This window comes from Taurulus bubalis (assembly GCF_910589615.1).
Source record: "Taurulus bubalis genome assembly, chromosome: 5".
NCBI classification, from domain to species: domain Eukaryota; kingdom Metazoa; phylum Chordata; class Actinopteri; order Perciformes; family Cottidae; genus Taurulus; species Taurulus bubalis.
The window spans coordinates 884,148-899,655 of NC_136593.1; the positions used below are offsets into that span (position 1 = coordinate 884,148).

General features: G+C 42.2%; 1 protein-coding gene across 1 annotated transcript in view; it reads left to right on the forward strand.

Moving 5' to 3' along the window:
• Positions 1-2,740: 2,740 nt before the first annotated feature.
• Positions 2,741-15,508, forward strand: part of LOC306736521 (dedicator of cytokinesis protein 3-like) — a gene marked incomplete at both ends in the record, with an annotated part of 79,941 nt that continues 67,173 nt past the window's right edge. Inside the window, 4 exon segments of the mRNA XM_079218166.1 lie at positions 2,741-2,819; positions 3,957-4,298; positions 6,255-6,332; positions 8,204-8,281. Of these exon segments, the coding sequence (XP_079074292.1) occupies positions 2,741-2,819; positions 3,957-4,298; positions 6,255-6,332; positions 8,204-8,281 (577 nt within the window).

The following is a 15,508-nucleotide window of genomic DNA, read 5'->3' on the forward strand; positions in this document are numbered from 1 at the left end:
ATGGACACTCCCACGGACAAAAAAGGCAGCTCACTTCCTCATTGATGAAGGAGCGATATTAGTTATATTAGTTTTATAGGGAGAGAGTTCTTCCAGATCACAGGATCCATCCTTTACATCATCATGACTTCCTGTACGCGACGATATAGATTTTGCCGGCAAGAAATAATTTATTTAGAGAGCTTCTCGAGCCGCGGACACTGATCACCACAGACGCAGCTGATCGTCTCAGACACAGACTGTCAGCCGCTGCATGCCGCTGTTCTTAAGTTTATTTAGCTCTTAAGAAACTTATGGATGTGTTAAAGCACTCATAATTATATGACAGTGTTATTAGTACACCATACATATCATTATTGTAGAACATGATTAAGGTGATCGTGATGAGAATACAGAGAATCACACTTTATTTTCACTGCTTCAATTGATTGAATTTCTGATTATGAATAATACATACATACTGATCCGCCCATAACATATTCAAACTCCTATTATATGGTAATCTACACATACATGTATATACATATAGTACATGATTCATACGTGCATACAGTACATATATCCTCATAAGTATATATTTGTTCTTAAATATAATCTGATTGATTTGGGTGATGAAGCACTTCAAATTAGCCGATACATTTTCCCAGCACTGATGCATTTAACTTGATATATTTGGACGCTTATGTCTCTCAGAGGGGGCGGAGTTAAAGTTGCGTTCACAGCAACAATGTTGCAAAAACGTTGGAATATTCTCAACGCGTTTGCTGTGAATGACTACGGTACTGACTTCCTCATATGCCTTCATGATCATCTCCTGCTTCTCAGCAGAGAAATAAAAAGAGGTTCCTCTGAGTTTATTGTCCATTGTACTGTTAGAACATGGTGGTGTCAGTGCTCCATTATCATCCTTCTGAAGAGGAGCGGCGCATTTATCCAGATGACTGACGTCTTCTAGAATGAACGAGACGATTCAGCGGATCAGCCGTGAAGAAACCAGACAGCCTGATGTCAATCATCTCGCTCATTTAAGATGGAGATTAGGACATTTGCTTGACTTTGTTTAGCCAGGTACGAGGAACAGGGCCCAGGTCATGTAAATTACATGTAAATCCTATGCCGTTTGGCTGATTTACTTTTGCCTATGACAATGTGAACATTGCTCATGTACATGTACTCAGGCCTGGACCAGCATCATGTATGAGGAGCATGAGGCATATTGCATCATGTATCTAGGCGTTACAACAGGGTTCTCTCACATAGCGATTAGCACAAAGTAGGCGTGTCTTTGGGTCCCCGTCACATCAAGGCCGTTCAGTGAAAACGTGCACAAGCCATACTCCTGAGGGTCTTGAGATCATCTTAGAACCGAATTGAAGTGGATTACATAACAATTGTAGGAGAAGTAGTATTTGGCAGAAATGCAAATACCCCAAGTTTGGAGTCGTTTGTCCAAATAGTTTTAATGTTATGAGTGTTTAAAAACAAGACACGCCCCTAAGAGGTTAATTGGTCAATATCTCCTCAACGCAATGAGATATCAAAGAAATGTCAATCCAGTATTGATGATCCAGCTCCAATGATGATAAGTACCAAGTTTGGTATGAAACGAACCAAGCGTTTAGGAATAAACTACAATAATGTGTTTTTCACTAAATTCAAGATGGCGGACGGGTCTGAGAGGCTTTTTTGTAGAGCAGGTGGAGACGGACATGCGTGAATTGTTTCAAGTCAAAATAACATTCTGGGCGAGGGGCGTCGCCGGTCCAACTTGTAGGGGGCGCTAGAGAGTCATTTTTTGGAACTTTTTTTCCCCGGATTTAATACATCCATATTTTCACCAAGCGTTAAAAATTTGGTGAGTTTTTTAATATGACAAGTCCCCCAAAAAACAGTCCAATGTATAAAAATAAAAAAACGGAATAATAAGAATCCCGGCAATTTCAATAGGATCCTACTCGGACTGACTACGTCAGTCGCTCGGACCCTAATAACAACTCTATAAACACATGTCAGCACGTGTTCACGGTCCTGCCGTGTTTCTGGTGGTGGTTCCACACCGGATGACCGGGTCTTTATTCTCCGCTCGCTTCCACGTGTGTATTAATTGACCTTTTCTTTGTAAGCAAGAAAGAAACAGAACAGGATATATATGTGTGTGTGTATGTGTATGTATATATATATATATATATATATATATATATATATATATATATGTATATATATATATATATATATATGTATATATGTATATATATATACGTATATATATATATGTATATATATACGTATATATATATATGTATACATATACATATATATATATATATATATATATATATATATATACGTATATATATATAAATATGTATATATATACGTATATATATATATATATATATATATATATATATATATATATATATATATATATATATATAACGTATATATATATATATATACGTATATACGTATATATATATATATATATATATATATATATATATATATATATATATATATATATATATATACGTATATACGTATATATATATATATATATATATATACGTATATATATATATACATATGTGTGTATATATATATATATATATATATATATATATATATATATATATATATATATATATATATATATATATATATATAGCTGTAGAACAGCGATGGGTGTCTGAACTTGCTCAGTTTGACTTCCAGCTGGTGTATCGGCCAGGTAGTCAGAATGCCGGGGCGGATGCTCTCCAGGCGATATGCGGAGCAGAAGGGGACCCAGGAGGAAGCGGTGGCACAACGCTTGTGCTGTGCGGACCCCATGGGGCGGCGGTGTGCCAGCAGACCGGTGCCTCCCCCAGCAAGCTTCCATGTCTAGCTTTCCCTCGTTTGATATGTCTGCCTTGGCTAGTTTGCAGCAGGTAGACGCTGTAATATCGGCCTTTCGAACGTACTGGGGAGGGGTGTGAAGCCTTCTAGGCACGAGAGGTTGCAGGAATGTAAAAGGACAGTTGGAATTTTGAGACAGTGGGGAGGATTGTGGAACTGGGGGTGTGCTGTACCGGACGTTGTGCGACCAGAAGGAAGGACAGATTATCAGCTTCTGTTGCCAGCGGTGTTGCACCGTGAGGTGTTGGCTCGCATGCACACTGACCATGGGCACCAAGGGGTGGAAAGAACATTCAAGTTGGTTCGAAGTCGGTGCTATTGGCCGGGAATGTTTGAGGACGTGGAGGCTTTTTGTAAGGCTTGTAAACGGTGTAATGTTTCTAAAGCGCCACAGCCAAGGGTGGTTGCCGCATTGGGGAGTTTGCTCACTTCTAGGCCGCTGGAGGTCGTTGCAATGGACTTCACCGTGCTGGAACCACCGTCAGACGGACGAGAGAATGTCTTGGTTTTTAAAGACTTGTTCTCCAAATGTACGGTCACGGTGCCAACCAGAGACCAGCGCGCAGTCACGGTTGCAAAGACCCTGGTGAAATATTGGATTCAGCCCTATGGGGTCCCTTCAAGGTTGCACTCTGACCAGGGAAGTGCTTTGAGGCTGAGGTTGTCCAGAGTCTCTGTGGGTTGTATGGGATGAAGAAAAGTCAAACAACCCCATATCATGCCCAGGGGAACGGACAGTGTAAATATGTCCGTTTGGTAAATATCTATTGTAAAAGAAAATACACCAAAATGCAAATTAACTGTTTGAAATGCTATTTATGAGGCAGCCCCATCCAGGTCCAAAAAAGGCCTCATGTTTCAGTCTCAGTCCTCTATGTTTGGAGTTGCTCAACCACCTGCTGTCGATAAAATGTTATCCATAATGTCAAGGCAACGTGAAATCAACTCTATGCTGATCACACCACGACAAAGAGCTTCTCAGTTATGTAAATGCATTTCATTTTAACCCGACTTTCTATATTTAAACATAATGAATACAAATATGCTTTGTGTTTTAGGCGTCGTCAGAGTGGTCGTCAAAGAAGGGAACAATCTCTTCTTACCTTGTTCCCTCGGCACCCAGAACATCGCAGCAGCTCTCTTTGACTGGAGGAAAGTAGCTCAGAGAGATCATGGTCTGCAGGAGGTGATCCTGTATGATGCAGGCGTTCACTACAACAACGGCCGTCATGGTCAGAGCGACGAGTTCAGAGGACGAGTCTCCTATTTTCAAGATCAGCTGAAGCACGGCAACGCCTCCATCGTCATCAGAAACACCAAGATGGCCGACAGTGGAAACTACAGCTGTGTTTTTCCACGTCTGCAGACGCCTCAAACCTTCTACGTTGAGCTGCTTGTTGGTGAGTGCTTTAATTAAACTGTTAATCTGAGGCTTCATCCACACTGCTATTGAAACAATCTACACCCTTATGCCCCAAAATCTGCATTATTATATGAATACGACCTGCTCAATAGACTGAATACATTTAAACTCATCTCCTTACTCTATCTCTAAGGCTGAGTCCTACAGAGGAAACTCATGTCGGCCGCTTGTAACCTCGTTCTTTGGGTCTTGACCCAGAGTTGGTGACCAGAGGTGAGGGTTGGAACGTAGACGACCAGTAAACTGAGAGCTTCTCCTTCCGGCTCAGCTCCTCTTCACCAAGACGGTGCAGCTTCTGTTTTACTGCTGCAGACGCACCGACCCTCCTGTCCATCTCCCGCTCCACCTTTCCCTCACTGGAGAACAAGACCCCGAGATACTTGAACTTGAACTTGAGGAGGCAAACAGGACCACATCATCTGCGAACAGCAGAGAGGTGATCCTGAGACCCCAGAACCTGACGTTCTCCAACTCCCGGCTGCGCCTAGATATCCTGTCCATGAAGGTCAGGAACAGGACCGGTGATAAAGGGCAGCCCTGCTGGAGGCCAACACCCACCGGGAACGTGTCTGACTTACTACCAAGGATGCGAACACAGCTCCTACTGCAGTACAGAGTTGAAACGGGTCCGGCGCCCCATATTCCCGCAGCACCCCCCACAAAAACCCCCAAGGGACCCGGTCCAAAGCCTTCTCCAAGTCCACAAAGCACATGTAGACTGGTTGGGTGAACTCCCAGGACCCCTCCAGTAGTCTTTGAGGGTAAAGAGCTGGTCCACTGTTCCACGACCGGGACGGAATCCACACTGTTAGTCTTGAATCTGAGGTTCGACAAGCGGTCGGAGCCTCCTCTCAGCACCCTGGATCCTCCTCTCAGCACCCTGGAGCCTCCTCTCAGCACCCTGGAGCCTCCTCTCAGCACCCTGGATCCTCCTCTCAGCACCCTGGAGCCTCCTCCAGCACCCTGGATCCTCCTCTCAGCACCCTGGATCCTCCTCTCAGCACCCTGGAGCCTCCTCTCAGCACATTGGCATAAGCTTTCCCCGGGAGGCTGAACAGTGATACCCTGATAGTTCACTTTCTCCGGTCCCCCTGCTTGAAGATGAACCAGCACCCCGGTCATCAGCCCATGTTCCCGACCCCCATGAGACATTGAAGAGCCAAGACAGCCCAACAACGTCCAGCCTTCAGCATCTCAGGGTCTCATCCCCCCGGCACCACCAAGGAGCTTTGACTACACTTTGACATCACTCTGAACATCACTGTGACCGAGACGGACCGCTACCGCTGTGCAGTGGAGCAGGAAGACATCAAGCACAGGATCACTGCTGACACCTCTGTGCACATCAGTGGTGAGACGGCGTGGTTGTTCATGTCTTATTCGTTTAAACGTTATTTCAGACTCTTTAGTTGTTGCTGTGTGCTGCACATGAGATGTAGTCACATTCCTACTGTTTACATTTGCTTTTTGTGTTTCAGAGAAAGTGTGTGAAAACTCATCCGGCAAAATGGCCGTCGGATGGTGTTGTGGATGTGTTTTAGGAGGTGTCATGGTTCTTGCAGTTGGAGCTCTGCTTGTACGTTTGAAGTACCTCACAATACGCCTCGCTAACAGTAAGTGTATATGAAATACATCAGCGTGTCCATAACGTGCAGACACCAACACAACAGATGCTCTGATACAAGCAGTGTGGGAACGCTTCAGTCTGAATGTCTGAATATCTGCTGGAACGTTGACATGAGCAATGATGGAAACTACCAAAGTATTTCATGAGGTTTCATAGTTGGAGAAGAGGTGCTAGTCTTAGTCTTAGTTTTAAACTGGTCAATCAACGAGTCAGTGTCTGAAAGCAAACTTTTAGAAAATTATGTAAAACATATTTTGTATTATAAAAGTTCATTTTATGTAACACATACTCTTCTCTGTGCCGCAGGTCCTCTTCAGCAGAGAGACGACGAGGAAGACGGTCTGGAAGCAGAGAAGAAGGAGGGTTTGAATAAGCAGGAAAACGGTCTGAAATGCAAGAATAACAATCATATGTACATGGGTGTTTCAACTGAAGATCCTCAGTCAGAAAAATGTTAGGTCATTTACCTTCTGAACCTCTAAATGACGTAAGGTTTCACTAAACCCTTCATAAGGATCCTTTACCACGTCTGATTACATTTCAATACCCAGCATTGCCATAAAATGAGAAGTTTTTCCATTTTTGAACCGAACGACACAGTTTTTTGACTGAAACTCCTTCCTAACATGTCAAAGCTTTGTTTTATTGCGATTCTTTAGGTCCTCATCTTTCCATAAAGGTGTCTCATTAGTATGTGGGTTGTTGAACTTGAACTTGAGGAGGCAAACAGGACCACATCATCTGCGAACAGCAGAGAGGTGATCCTGAGACCCCAGAACCTGACGTTCTCCAACTCCCGGCTGCGCCTAGATATCCTGTCCATGAAGGTCAGGAACAGGACCGGTGATAAAGGGCAGCCCTGCTGGAGGCCAACACCCACCGGGAACGTGTCTGACTTACTACCAAGGATACGAACACAGCTCCTACTGCAGTACAGAGTTGAAACGGGTCCGGCGCCCCATATTCCCGCAGCACCCCCCACAAAAACCCCCAAGGGACCCGGTCCAAAGCCTTCTCCAAGTCCACAAAGCACATGTAGACTGGTTGGGTGAACTCCCAGGACCCCTCCAGTAGTCTTTGAGGGTAAAGAGCTGGTCCACTGTTCCACGACCGGGACGGAATCCACACTGTTAGTCTTGAATCTGAGGTTCGACAAGCGGTCGGAGCCTCCTCTCAGCACCCTGGATCCTCCTCTCAGCACCCTGGAGCCTCCTCTCAGCACCCTGGAGCCTCCTCTCAGCACCCTGGATCCTCCTCTCAGCACCCTGGAGCCTCCTCCAGCACCCTGGATCCTCCTCTCAGCACCCTGGATCCTCCTCTCAGCACCCTGGAGCCTCCTCTCAGCACATTGGCATAAGCTTTCCCCGGGAGGCTGAACAGTGATACCCTGATAGTTCACTTTCTCCGGTCCCCCTGCTTGAAGATGAACCAGCACCCCGGTCATCAGCCCATGTTCCCGACCCCCATGAGACATTGAAGAGCCAAGACAGCCCAACAACGTCCAGCCTTCAGCATCTCAGGGTCTCATCCCCCCGGCACCACCAAGGAGCTTTGACTACACTTTGACATCACTCTGAACATCACTGTGACCGAGACGGACCGCTACCGCTGTGCAGTGGAGCAGGAAGACATCAAGCACAGGATCACTGCTGACACCTCTGTGCACATCAGTGGTGAGACGGCGTGGTTGTTCATGTCTTATTCGTTTAAACGTTATTTCAGACTCTTTAGTTGTTGCTGTGTGCTGCACATGAGATGTAGTCACATTCCTACTGTTTACATTTGCTTTTTGTGTTTCAGAGAAAGTGTGTGAAAACTCATCCGGCAAAATGGCCGTCGGATGGTGTTGTGGATGTGTTTTAGGAGGTGTCATGGTTCTTGCAGTTGGAGCTCTGCTTGTACGTTTGAAGTACCTCACAATACGCCTCGCTAACAGTAAGTGTATATGAAATACATCAGCGTGTCCATAACGTGCAGACACCAACACAACAGATGCTCTGATACAAGCAGTGTGGGAACGCTTCAGTCTGAATGTCTGAATATCTGCTGGAACGTTGACATGAGCAATGATGGAAACTACCAAAGTATTTCATGAGGTTTCATAGTTGGAGAAGAGGTGCTAGTCTTAGTCTTAGTTTTAAACTGGTCAATCAACGAGTCAGTGTCTGAAAGCAAACTTTTAGAAAATTATGTAAAACATATTTTGTATTATAAAAGTTCATTTTATGTAACACATACTCTTCTCTGTGCCGCAGGTCCTCTTCAGCAGAGAGACGACGAGGAAGACGGTCTGGAAGCAGAGAAGAAGGAGGGTTTGAATAAGCAGGAAAACGGTCTGAAATGCAAGAATAACAATCATATGTACATGGGTGTTTCAACTGAAGATCCTCAGTCAGAAAAATGTTAGGTCATTTACCTTCTGAACCTCTAAATGACGTAAGGTTTCACTAAACCCTTCATAAGGATCCTTTACCACGTCTGATTACATTTCAATACCCAGCATTGCCATAAAATGAGAAGTTTTTCCATTTTTGAACCGAACGACACAGTTTTTTGACTGAAACTCCTTCCTAACATGTCAAAGCTTTGTTTTATTGCGATTCTTTAGGTCCTCATCTTTCCATAAAGGTGTCTCATTAGTATGTGGGTTGTTGTTCAGGTCTTGAACCAAACCGTTTGAAAAACTCAGGCACCGCTCAACGAGGCTCATATCATGCTGGATGGTCATAGTTATGATCAAAATATGGAATAAAAGGGATTTTTTTCCCAAGAAAATTCTGAAATAACACAAGTATTCAAACTAATTTGGTGTTCACACGACTACTTGAACTACTTGAACACGGGGAACAAGGGAAAGCAAGTTCTACAAATATAAGGAGAGTCAAATGGCAGCAACCTCGACCTCAACAATCATAAACCTGCACAGGTTTTATTCCCTGAGATCAGAACTGTCCAGTTTTTGAAAGAGGACCGACCTCGTCCTGAGCCGAGTGACCCTCTGTGGTTGGCAGACCTGGCATTTCTAGTCTAGATCTTATCATCATCTCAACACACTGAGCAAGAGACAAAGAGCAGGTAGAAGCACAACCTCACTCACATGAACCCGTTCCGTGTGAAGCTACACAACTTCAACGCTGCTCTTCCCCACGCTGTGTGACACCAGAGCAGCTTTCCAGAGGTCAGCCTTTCTGCTACAATGAGGAAATATGTGTCTGTCATCACGTCTCATGACGGAACCCAGTCTGAGCTTCCAAGATCGTTCTGCATTGAGAAATACATCCAGCTGTTCTCGACTCTCTTCCTGATGCAGTGAAGTGAAGAGAGTCTGAACTAGAACTGATGGAGATGCAGTGATGATTGACTATTAAATATAGTATATATATCTATATATATATATAGATATATATATATATTTTGCCATATACCTCACCTCCAGAGAGCGGCCCAGACTTTCATATATTGTTCTGTCCGTGGCCCTCGGTGAAAGACGCTTGGCCCCCTGCCTCGGTATTAACGGTGGTTATTTGAGTAATGCTGCGTTCACACAAAGCGTTCTGCCGACTGTCATCGTCGGCCTCGTCTCGATGACGAGTACAGAGAACTGAACCGGACTTTTTAGCCTCCAGATCAGCTGCAGTGAGACCAAGGAGCTGGTGGTGGACTTCTAAACGCTTTAATCCCTTTGGCCACTTTAACTACGTTCATCTGGTGCAATATATAATACATTGAAGTACTTGTATACACTTTTTAATTCCGTCTGTATATTTAATATCGCTACTGTATTCTTCGTTACTGTTTGTTTATATGACTTGATTGTATTTACTACGTGTCTCTTGTGTGCACTGCTGCTGTAATCCTGCAATTTCCTACAATACTAATAGAGTTGACATTTTCCAAATCTGGCGAATATTCACAACGCTTTGTGTGAACGCAGCATTAATGTGGCCTTTCTACCATCCAACCACTCTGCTTTAAAAAGGTCTCCTCTGACGTCGACGAGGCCTGTTGTCCACACTGCCGCTCACTGGATGGGTTCTTATCTTTCGTTTGTTAGAATAACATTTTTTTTTATTCAAGACTACCTTCAGCTTCCTCAAAACCAACAAGTCGTCTTATCTGAGATCAGTTTTACAAAGCTCATTTATTCTGCAGCAAATAATCATTGAAATACGTTTAAGCTAACATGCCAGGAGCCGCTGGTGGCACGTGGCTGACGCCTGCCACAGACCTGCCACAGACCTGCCACAGGCCTGCCACAGACCTGCCACAGACCTGCCACAGACCTGCCACAGACCTGCCACAGGCCTGCCACAGGCCTGCCACAGACCTGCCACAGGCCTGCCACAGACCTGCCACAGGCCTGCCACAGACCTGCCACAGACCTGCCACAGGCCTGCCACAGGCCTGCCACAGCCAGTATTCTCTCTTTCCTCTTGATTGTAAACATTTTACATTTAAGTGCTTATTTTTTTTTAAAAAGACAAAACTGTGATCTCCTTTACAATGTTTCTCATCAGCTAGACACGAGACGTTTGTCAATATTGAATACTTTTTTATAAGTGAATGAAATATAATATTACATTTGCTGCTTGAGTTTTTCTGCCACTTACAAATACAATCCTGCAGAATTATGTTTCTCTCTTTTTTACCTTTTTATTTTATTTGTTTTATTGTTAAAGGAATAATGCTGTTGATTGTATTGAATAAAGACTTGTGTATATTGTTTGTCCTCACTGGTCCTTTCAGATAATAATAATACTAATAATGTATTTCCATCTCTTTTTAATCTGGAAGGTTCTCTGAGAAGTTCTCTTGTGAAGAAACAAAAGTCATATTTACATGAAATGGTTCTCTAAAAGAGGCCGTGTTGATCTTTGAGGTGACTTCAGGTGGACCTCGGCTCCTCCAGTCGACCGGCTTCCTTTAGGTCACGAGACGGCTTGCAAGGCATGATGGTCTTAAAATGAAAGTCTATGCTCCTTTACAGTGTACAGTGGCAACGGACTACATCTCCCATAATGCATGTCGGTTTGTGACCCGCGAAAAAGCAGTCTTTCAATATCGCCGTTTAACTAAAGACGAGCGATTAAGTTGAAAAAGATCGACAAATAATCCTCAAATGTTCCAAAGATCGAGAGAGATGATGCAGAGGGAAGAACTTTTAGAGAAGATGGTGAAGTGAATCTGTGTTTGCTTCAAGGAGTTAGCAACAATTAAGTCTTAAAGAGACAGTTTCATGATGCAGGGTTAGTTAGCAACAATTAAGTCTTAAAGAGACAGTTTCATGATGCAGGGTTAGTTAGCAACAATTAAGTCTTAAAGAGACAGTTTCATGATGCAGGGTTAGTTAGCAACGATTAAGTCTTAAAGAGACAGTTTCATGATGCAGGGTTAGTTAGCAACAATTAAGTCTTAAAGAGACAGTTTCATGATGCAGGGTTAGTTAGCAACGATTAAGTCTTAAAGAGACAGTTTCATGATGCAGGGTTAGTTAGCAACGATTAAGTCTTAAAGAGACAGTGTCATGATGAAGGAGTAGTTAGCTATGACTAAGTCTTCTTAAAGAGACAGTGTTGTAATGAAGGAGTAGTTAGCTATGACTAAGTCTTCTTAAAGAGACAGTGTTGTGATGAAGGAGTAGTTAGCTATGACTAAGTCTTCTTAAAGAGACAGTGTTGTAATGAAGGAGTAGTTAGCTATGATTAAGTCTTCTTAAAGAGACAGTGTTGTGATGAAGGAGTAGCTAGCTATGATTAAGTCTTCTTAAAGAGACAGTGTTGGGATGAAGGAGTAGTTAGCTATGATTAAGTCTTCTTAAAGAGACAGTGTCATGATGAAGGAGTAGTTAGCTATGACTAAGTCTTCTTAAAGAGACAGTGTTGTAATGAAGGAGTAGTTAGCTATGATTAAGTCTTCTTAAAGAGACAGTGTCATGATGAAGGAGTAGTTAGCTATGACTAAGTCTTCTTAAAGAGACAGTGTTGTGATGAAGGAGTAGTTAGCTATGATTAAGTCTTCTTTAAGAGACAGTGTCATGATGAAGGAGTAGTTAGCTATGATTAAGTCTTCTTAAAGAGACAGTGTTGTAATGAAGGAGTAGTTAGCTATGATTAAGTCTTCTTAAAGAGACAGTGTTGTGATGAAGGAGTAGTTAGCTATGATTAAGTCTTCTTAAAGAGACAGTGTCATAATGAAGGAGTAGTTAGCTATGACTAAGTCTTCTTAAAGAGACAGTGTCATAATGAAGGAGTAGTTAGCTATGATTAAGTCTTCTTTATCGTTCAACCTGTTCATATATTACTTTATTAATATAAACAACCTGTTCATATATTACTTTATTAATATAAACAACATGTTCATATATTACTTTATTAATATAAACAACCTGTTCATATATTACTTTATTAATATAAATAACCTGTTCATATATTACTTTATTAATATAAACAACATGTTCATATATTACTTTATTAATTCTGCCGTCCCGCGGGCGTCCTTTACTGGACATTCTAGTGTACACTGTACCCCCTATTTATAGTTCGGTATGAGTGCCATATGTTTCTGGAAACCTACGATTCTTGTGATTCCAGCTGTGCACTCCGTTTCAAGATCAGACCACCACAGACTTTTGTCAGACAACAACAAACAAACAAACGATAGCAAAAGCCAGGTAACTCACCGATGACGCCTCATATTTATCCATAAATCCATAACATTCCAACAACAACGGCAGCCAATGAAATTGCCTAAAAAACGAATAGCAGGAAGTGGCAGTGGAGCTGATTCCAACAGCCTTCAGCTTCACCAGAACAGACTTCTGCTCACTGAGCCTCATTTTGGCATTGAATTAGCATCAAAATGCATTTATACTTCATTTTCTCTGTGTCAGCAATACTGGTAGTAAATATGAATAGTACCTCTATAAGTTTGCAAGACTATACGCCTTTTTAATAACGATGTCTCATATCTTTATGTTGTTATGGTTTATATTGAAAAGGAATCCTCTTCGCCAGGATAGTCCTCGAGTGTTAAAGAATTGACAGAACAGGTTATATTACAGTTAAGGTTATTTATTTAGCAATTACACACATACATGAAATGCATACCTACAAGGCCTTGGACTCAGCTCCCCTGATGGTCTGCTCTGCATACAGTCTGCACACAGCCAGCACACCCCCAGAATGAGAGTGGGCCCCGTTCTCCAAGAACAATGGATATTTATCCCATTTCTGTGAGACTCCCCCTTATCTGACTTCCATATTTGTCTCAGTCTTAGTAGTGAAAAAGGGAGCTGAGTGCATCTGTAATTCAGACATCTAGCTGACATCAGCAGCAAAGACAGTCTGTCTGCATCTAATCTGTTTAGCCAAGGTCAAGAGCGACTGAGAACTTGACCAGTTGTGGCTTCTCAGCTTCGCTCAGCTTCGAGACACCTTCTTTAGTATAAGTGAGACACCTTCTTTAGTACAAGTGAGACACATTCTTTAGTACAAGTGAGACACCTTCTTTAGTATAAGTGAGACACCTTCTTTAGTATAAGTGAGACACATTCTTTAGTACAAGTGAGACACATTCTTTAGTATAAGTGAGACACATTCTTTAGTATAAGTGAGACACATTCTTTAGTACAAGTGAGACACATTCTTTAGTATAAGTGAGACACATTCTTTAGTCAAAGTAAAGCAGTACAACATATAAATCATTAAATTCTCTTCAATATGCAGATTATAAGAATATGCAGACAACAGTTTAAGAAACACAACTAGAACAAGAAGCGTTGACTTGATATGTTTTATTGTAATGTGACTAAACAGTTGATTAAAAAGATGATAATCAGAAACATGAGTCAGACTGAAGCGCTCGTCCAGTTGAACTCTTTCATTAAAGCTTCTGTAGCTGAAGTCAACTAAAAGAATGAGTTCAACACCAGAGAGAATATCAATACAGCAGTTTATCACTTTACAGCAGTTTCATCACTTTACAGCAGTTTATCACTTTACAGCAGTTTCATCACTTTACAGCAGTTTATCACTTTACAGCAGTTTCATCACTTTACAGCAGTTTATCACTTTACAGCAGTTTCATCACTTTACAGCAGTTTATCACTTTACAGCAGTTTCATCACTTTACAGCAGTTTATCACTTTACAGCAGTTTCATCACTTTACAGCAGTTTCATCACTTTACAGCAGTTTATCACTTTACAGCAGTTTATCACTTTACAGCAGTTTCATCACTTTACAGCAGTTTCATCACTTTACAGCACGACACTGCCTCTTAAAGAAGACTTAATCGTAGTTTACTACTCCATCACGTCTAGCAGAATATATTAACAAAAGCTATAGCCATAAAGTTCTGCTGTGGAAGCTAAAGCTAAAGCTAGCTATGTGAGCAGGTGAGCCCCAGTAATGTGGGTATCTTAACCCTAAATGGATTTCTGTTGTAATCACAGAGAAATGTGCTCACTTAAATGTTTGCATTCATATAAATGCATGTAGAATATTTGACACTTGAATACACAATAATCAAAAGACAGTTATTTAGCAGTGAGGGAGTTTATACAGCGTTAGCTACAACCCTGATGCTGATGCGGCCCGGCGGGAAAATGAGTTTGACACCCTGAGTTGAAGTCTTTCCACCCTAATAATAATAATAATAACAATAACAACAATAATAATAACAATAATAACAACAATAATAATAATAATGTGAAATATGCTGCGTTGACCAACACTGTCCACACGGCGGCAGAACACACACATGAATGTGTGTGTTCTGCTTCTCTGTCTTTACATCTGACACCAAGCATGTCTCTGACGTCACCAGAGGACTGATGACTCATTAAGGTGTGTGTGTGTGTATATGTGTGTGTGTGTATATGTGTGTGTGTGTCTGTGTGTCTGTGTGTGTGTGTGTGTGTATATGTGTGTGTGTGTGTGTGTGTGTATATGTGTGTGTGTGTGTGTGTGTGTGTGTATATGTGTGTGTGTGTGTGTGTGTCTGTGTGTGTGTGTCTGTGTGTGTGTGTCTGTGTGTGTGTATCTGTGTGTGTGTGTGTCTGTGTGTGTGTATCTGTGTGTGTGTGTCTGTGTGTGTGTGTGTGTGTGTGTGTCTGTGTGTGTGTGTGTCTGTATGTGTGTGTCTATGTGTGTGTCTGTGTGTGTGTGTCTGTGTGTGTGTATCTGTGTGTGTGTGTGTCTGTGTGTGTGTATCTGTGTGTGTGTGTCTGTGTGTGTGTGTGTGTGTGTGTGTGTGTGTGTGTGTGTCTGTGTGTGTGTGTGTCTGTATGTGTGTGTCTGTATGTGTGTGTCTGTGTGTGTGTCTGTGTGTGTGTCTGTGTCTGTGTGTGTCTGTGTGTGTGTCTGTGTGTGTGTGTGTGTGTGTGTCTGTTTTATGTTTACGTTTAAGTAGTGAGTCCAACAACTCTCTCAATTCAATTAGCTTTATTGGCATGAATGTTGGAACAACAATATTGCCAAAGCATCAAGACACAGTCCAAACACAACAACACAAACATATACAACTCACATGGACAACAACAATAATAATAAGAAGAAATAA